At 30.7% G+C, this 7,568-nt stretch overlaps 1 protein-coding gene across 1 annotated transcript; it reads left to right on the forward strand.

Annotated features, from left to right (window-relative positions):
• Positions 1-611: 611 nt before the first annotated feature.
• Positions 612-7,132, forward strand: LOC122592006 (ubiquitin-60S ribosomal protein L40-like). The gene is made up of 9 exons (XM_043764224.1): positions 612-714; positions 962-1,048; positions 1,756-1,873; positions 1,988-2,054; positions 5,129-5,291; positions 5,389-5,475; positions 6,108-6,225; positions 6,681-6,747; positions 6,884-7,132. The coding sequence occupies exons 1-9, from the start codon at positions 612-614 to the stop codon at positions 6,914-6,916; spliced, it is 843 nt and encodes a 280-aa protein (XP_043620159.1). The 3' UTR covers positions 6,917-7,132.
• The last annotated feature ends 436 nt before the right edge of the window (positions 7,133-7,568 follow it).

The following is a 7,568-nucleotide window of genomic DNA, read 5'->3' on the forward strand; positions in this document are numbered from 1 at the left end:
TAAAATTTCAACAATAAATTATCTATAAGAAATAGTAGTTTAAGCAATGGTAATAAAATGTTATGTAATTATAATAATATTTATGATATATAAAATACGAAGACTATTGTACATTTAAAAAAAAACTATTAAAAAACTATGAAAATAGATATTATCCAATTGATGATCTTGAGCCGACTTATTATCATTTATGTTTTTTTTTTTTTTTAATTTTTTATTATTACTTAATGATGATTTGGATAAAAAATAATATTTAAAGGAATGATTAAAATTAAAAAATTAATGTAAGTATGACAAATAATGAAAAATCCTACATGGCAATCTATAATAAATGCCAACTAATAAAAAAATATCCTCTCTTAGTTATATAGATATCAATCGACAATATACTGTAATAATTAATTAATTTATTTTTTTTATAAATAAAATAGAATAAATTGAAATTTATATTAATTAGGCCCTTTAATTAACAAATGGTGCTTAAGATCGATTATGAGGCCCCGTGGGGCCCAAAAAGCTACGCAAAACCCTAGCAGGTCATGAAAAAAGTCTATAAAATTAAAGGGATCTCATTGAATCAATGACGGATCGTAGAAAGAGAAGAGTCAAAGATGCAGATATTCGTGAAAACATTGACCGGGAAGACCATCACACTTGAGGTTGAGTCCAGTGACACCATCGATAATGTCAAGGCCAAGATTCAAGACAAGGAAGGTATATAGTATATTCTACATATGTTTTTGTCATTAATTATTATAATTGTATATGTTTTTTTGACTTGCATGTTCATAGATCCATAATAAATAATAGTCATTAGAATAATGAATATTCTTCTGCACGCATCTATATATGTACCATGCACAATTATATTAGTAATAATGAATTGAATATTCTTCTTGCATTATTAGCATCCATTATAATATAATCAATCTTATTGTGTATATATATTATGTATGTATAGGCATTCCACCAGACCAACAGCGTTTGATTTTTGCCGGAAAGCAACTTGAGGATGGCCGTACTCTTGCTGATTACAACATCCAAAAAGGTATATTCTTTTATTATTACTTGTTAATACATACATGAATATTATAATTAACATATATAATTTCCAATGTGACATTGTTGTATTATGCATGTTTGTTTTCTTTATTAACTATAATGATGATACATGATATAAATATAGATCGGTTGGGAGTTAGTATTACAATGTATAAGTGTATGTATATGTGGATTGATTGATTTAAAATAGGTACTGTTTTGATTGTATGGAATTCTTATGTTGTTTTGTATAACTGAATGTAATGATATTATATGAGATGGATGTCCTGCATAACATATTATTAGCTATTGTAATTAATTTAATTAAGACCAATAGGGAAGAAAAATTTGCATCATAATTCTATCGGATAAATTTGTTGACTCAATTCATGTTGTCGTTGATTGATTGAATTGAATTTGGGTATTTGTTGAATTTAGGTATTCTATGTATAACTTCACAGATGTGCGTTGGTTGATTCACTTTTTGATTGAATTTAGGTATTCTATGTATAACTTCACAAATGTGCGCTGGTTGATTCACTTTTTGGTGTTAGTGGATATGATGAAACCAGTTTGACTTTCACTTGTTACTGCTGTTATTTATTAGATAAAAAGAATGTATGCTGAATTCTATTATTATTTATTAGTTGGAATGGAATAATGACAGCACTTGTTATCAATCACTGATTAAGTTTTTGTTTTATTGGTCATCAGAATCGACACTTCACCTGGTCTTGAGGCTAAGAGGAGGAAAGGGAGGATACCCAAAAATTGACCCAAATTTGCGCGAACTTGCCCTTAAGCATACCGAAAATAAGAATATATGTCGCAAGTAAGTCTGTCAAAGCTAACTTGTTTTTTAATTTTTATGGTCTCGCACTCGATCTTGCGCAGATGTTAATTGTGTCCTAAACTGAATTGTTATATTTTTTTTACTTGTAATAAGGTGCTATGCACGTCTTCACCCGAGGGCCGTGAACTGCAGAAAGAAGAAATGTGGCCACAGTAATGAAGTAATCAATTATTATTCCCTCAATTTTCTTAGTATTAATTATCTTTATGCATGTATTGAATCAGCTAGTATTCATTAATATTAATTGGTCGTTGTTTGTGGTCGTAGCTGAGGAAAAAGCACAAGTTGGACTCTCATGGAAGCAGCTGAAGACATAAGTTTGTTTCTCTTGATCGAAGAGGAATTTTTTGTCTGCTTTATCTTTTAGAACATTTGCATTGGTGATTGTTTTAGTCTTTTTTATTTATTTTTTATGTGAAGTACTTATGGAAGTAAACTTAATGGGTCTTTTTTGTCAATAAGCACTATTGGTATCATCATCAGCATTGTATTTTGGTGATACCCCCTCTTCGATATGATCATATATCTATGCTTAATTTTTCTATTTAGTAACTCTTTCTTTGTTTTTAATTAGCTGATTTTTGGTGAACTACTTCTGAGCATTGGTAGTCTCTTGTCAAATATAATGATTTAAAGCATGAAATTTTCCGACGAGCTAAGTGTTTGAATATGGTCTTATGCATGCCCCGTTTGGTTTCGTTTTTGTCGATGAGGCTTCAATCAGTCCGGCTGGACACAAGCCGGTGTGTGCGGCCTTGTGTTTTTATTAGCTTCAATCTATTTTTTAAACCAGTCATGAAAAGTCAAAGCAGTATTTAACTATTTGTTACTTAATTAGTTATGGCCCATGGGCACAAATTCTAGATTTTTTGTGTCCAATACACATCCGTGAAGGAAAAAGAGATTACGATAGTATGTATGGATACTTAATTTATAGAACCTCCCCTGTATCCCAATATGCCATAAACTCTATCTCATAAGTCACGTCGTAATTAGACACACCCATATTCAATTAATCCATTATTATTACGTACTGGTGGTTGTTATAATGAGTTATGTATTTGATTTGATTACCACTTAACCAGTCCTCATTTTTTTTTTCCCGAACTAGAAAAGGATGAATCATTCTTTTGGTATATCACTATATTGTAATCATTTAATTAATTGTTCGAGTTATTCATAATCCAATCATCATTTACCAATTTGATTCATTATGCCTAAAAAAATCGTTATTGGTTTTAGGTGAATGTTGTTATACTGTTTAAAAAGGAAAATGATAAATCTTTCTAACCAATCCTCCTAATTGACACATGTAATCCATTAATTCTCTTTTCTAATTTCATCCCCTGATTTTCCACATGTCACGATCCTATTAATTAGGAGGATTTATCATCCTCCTAATTAGGAAGATTGATCATTACCCTTTATAAAAACATGTCTTCACTTTCTTTTCCAAAACTGCGATTCTCTTTATGAACAAGCAGATAATCACTATTTTTTTGGTTAAATACTTTTTTTGATTATTTGTGTTTTATAAATGTAATAATCATATAAACTTTTTAACCACAATTCCAAACACCCCCTAAGTCGATAAGCCGTTTGGAAGAATAAGAAAGCTATTAGGGTACCTTTAGTTATAAAAAAGTTAGGAATGTTTTTAAAGATATTTTTGTAAAAGCCATGAAAAACAGAAATTATGTTCAAATATAATTTTTTTTTTAAAAACGTAGTTTTCATTAACAACAAAAAGAACATTTCTTCCTGGCTTATAGCAACATGGTAGAAAACTCATTTTATAGTTTCTCAAATAAAAAACTTTTTGTATCTTCCAAATTTACGACTAAATGCGTTTTCAAAATTTTTAAAATTTAGCATTTTTCATTTTTAAATAAAAAATGAAATCAATAAGTTTTCTTTAATAAGCCTTTCATAAGGCCCATTGGTAATTTATGGGCCCAACAAGCGGTCTAAACCCTAGGGAGTAGTGATAGTAGAAAGGCATATACACTGACATAATATAGAAAGTCTTATTTGTAGCACACAAACTCAAACTTCTTAAAATAATTCATTTATTTTTAGCAACAAGGAAAGATGCAGATTTTCGTGAAAATGCTGACAGGAAAGACCATCACACTTGAGGTTGAGTCTAGTGACATCATCGACAAAGTCAAGGCTAAGATTCAAGACAAGGAAGGCTCATGTTGTTAAAGTTTAAGAGTAATACTCGAGTGGAACATATGCTCCCAGCTTAGCTGCTTAGGGAATTTTTGGTGATCAAGTATCAAAATGGTTGCTGATTGAGTTTTTGTTATGTACTTGTCTACTCTATATGTTTAATATGTTTCAATTAGCGTATTGGTAGACTAATGGTATTGAGTAAATAAGTTTACTGGTAATTTGCTCAACATATATGTGAATATGTGACATGTATGAAATTAGTGTGATATTCAATCATACTACTTGTATGAAACATTGATAATTATTGCTATATAAAAATCCACATGGTAACGTTTTATAAAAAAAAAACGATTTTTTTTTTTTTAGCTTATGTTTAATAAAAACTTATTATTATTATTTTTTAATCCTATTTAGCTGTACAAAATCAATCTGTTTATCGACCGTCAACAATAAACTGTTTTAATTAATTAATTTATCAATAAATAGATATAAAGAGTATTGGATTTTTTAAAATCCAGCATTTTTTTTTCTTCCCAAAATACGCTACTTAAACATAAAACCCTTATATACCCTTTTTTCCCCATTCTTTCTAATAATTACACACTCTAATCGACTATCTATCACATCCGCCGCTTCCCTCATTTGCCACCGCCTCCCTCGATCTCCACCACCGCCTCCCTTTTATATTATCATCACCTTCTAGCCGCCGTAACGCGCGGGCGCTATGCTCGTCAATAAATAAATAAAACAAAAAGGAAGTTTTATTGGGCCCTTAAACAAATGTTTTTGAGTTCCTTATTAGAAGAAAAGAAAAGAAGTGATGAGATAAGATTAGAAGATATTGAATCCTTTTAAATCATCTAAAAAATGGACGGAAGATTTAAGAAACAAAATCAACTAGAATTACTTCTTATCATTTAATTTCTTTTTCATCCTAAAAAAAAACTCAAGAACACAAATTGTTTTAAGTAAATTCCTTTCTTTTCATCTCTTAAAAAAGGTCAAAGAACATAGCATAGCTGATGAAAACTTGGAATAAGTATATAAAAAAAGTAGTTTCATAAAAGCGGTCTCATTGAATTAGCGGATCTCATCGGAAAGAAAAAAAAAATCAAGATACAGATATTTGTGAAAACTTTGACAGGGAAAACCATCACACTTGAGGTTGAAAGCAGTGACACCATTGACAATGTCAAGGCCAAGATTCAAGACAAGGAAGGTATATTTCATCTTTATTATGATTTTAACAAATTTTCATTTGTATAAAGTAATAATAATGTATATTGAATCTATTGTATGTATGTATGTATGTATAGGTATTCCACCAGACCAGCAGCGTTTGATCTTTGCCGGAAAGCAGCTTGAAGATGGTCGTACTCTTGCTGATTACAACATCCAGAAAGGTCTTTTTTTTTAAACTTTATATAATAATAATAAATGAACAAACACGAAACCGTCAACAAATCAAATGTTTTGTTCTGTTGGTTGTTTTTTAATGTTTCTTTATATGTTTAATTTAAATAAAAAAAATCCTAGTATGGTGTATATATGCAAGCAGTATATATTAACTGTTATGAGATACTCCGTAGTTCTTAAAAATATCAAATAACCTAAATAAAAAAAGAAATATATATATTTTTTCAACAGTATTTGTTCGTGTATGATTGTTTTTTGTTTGTTTATTTAATACTGTATCTGTTTGATGCTCATGTTTGTTTGTTTGTTCCTTTAAACTTAAATAAGAAAAAATCAACATATGTACTTTGACAAAATCACAAAATTCTGTTCATTTAAGTGTTTGCGTTTATCCATTTGCTCGGCTAAACTACAATGTACGGGCATGAACAAGCTTCATTCATGTTTATTCGGTTTGTTGACAGTTCTACTAGCTAGGAACGGTTGTTATGGATCAAAAACTGTATTTACTGTAGTTGAATTCTACGAGAATCATTAATTAATGTGGTAATATGATCGACTCACCTCCTAATCTGCGATTTAGTTTAGATTTTAATTATTATATTTATTTATGGTTCAGAATCAACTCTTCATTTGGTGTTGAGGCTAAGGGGAGGAAGACCAAACAAAACAAAGATTGAACCTACTTTGATCGCTATGGCTAAGAAGTTTAACCAATTCAAGAAAGTTTGCCGCAAGTGAGATTTTTCTTTTAACTCGATTTTTATTTTCAATACTGTTTTTGCTTGTATGTAGATTTATTTGCATGTGTTTATTATATTTAGTTGTATCACTTTTTTAAAAAAGTAACAATATAAAAAACGGCTCCTGCTTTTAGCCTCTTGCAGTAGTATTGACATGGCTTGTAGCTCGATTGTTGAGTAGTTTAGTTCATGCTTTTGTTCGGCTCAACTTTTTTACATTTCATTTCATAAAAAAAGGTTTTACCTGATAGGTTGTTGTCGTCATGGTTTTATTCATTTTCTGTTTGATGTATGAGATTGTTTGTCAAAGGCTTTAATATTTTCCACCTTGAAAATGGTTCTTTACTTGCAATTGGGTCTCTGTAGTTGAACCTATAGTAAGTGTTGTTTTTTATGGTCTTCCAAATCTTGGGTCTTAAATGACTTGATCTGAATTGTTCTTTTATTAGGTGCTATGCACGTCTCCCTGCAAGGGCTACAAGCTGCAGGAAGAAGAAGTGTGGCCACAGCAACCAAGTAATTATCCTCTCAATTCTCGTTTTCTATACAACAAATGTTATATTATAGTAGTATTATCCTTCCATGTACTTAATCGGGATGCTTATATACATGTTTATTTCATTAAATGGTTCTTTTTTCGTTGTGGTTGCAGTTGAGGGCAAAAAAGCCGGCTACAATGGAGTAAGTGAAGATGTATGTTTGTTTTGCTCGTTGGAATAGGAATTTATCTACTTAATTTTAGAACATGTGCATGGTTGTTTAGTTAATTTTCCAACAAAGTACTCCTGTGGAAGTAAATTACTGGATCGTTTGTTTAGTTCAAGAAGCACTATTGGTCTGAAATGTGTATGCTCTTGTTAGATGGTGCATTGTGTATGCTGATACTCCTCTTCTATGCTTATTTACTTCTGTTCACTAAGGTTTTCTTTGTATTTTGCTAATATCCGGTGAGCTACTTCTGAGCATCGATAATCTTGTCGAACTATGATTGATATAAAGCATGAAACTTTACTATTCCAACCCTGATGAAGAATTATGCTATAAAGCATGAAAAAAATACCATCCAACCTGATCATCTGTGCAGTGCGGCATGGTATGCTCGGTTTGTTTTTTTATTTTTCTTGTTGAGGTTTGAGTGTTGATGACTGGTGACGATGACGCACAATATGGTCGGATTTTTTTTTTGTTTTTCTTGTCGAGGCTTTAGTATGGCATACAAGCCATGTGGGCGGCCCTGGGTTTTTAGCCGTTTAAACCAGTGATTGATAAAAAGGCAAAGCTGTATTTGGATATCCAAAATGCTATAAACTTTTTTAGCATCAATCTATTTTAAACCA

Source organism: Erigeron canadensis, chromosome 3 (genome assembly GCF_010389155.1).
Source record: "Erigeron canadensis isolate Cc75 chromosome 3, C_canadensis_v1, whole genome shotgun sequence".
Lineage (NCBI taxonomy): Eukaryota > Viridiplantae > Streptophyta > Magnoliopsida > Asterales > Asteraceae > Erigeron > Erigeron canadensis.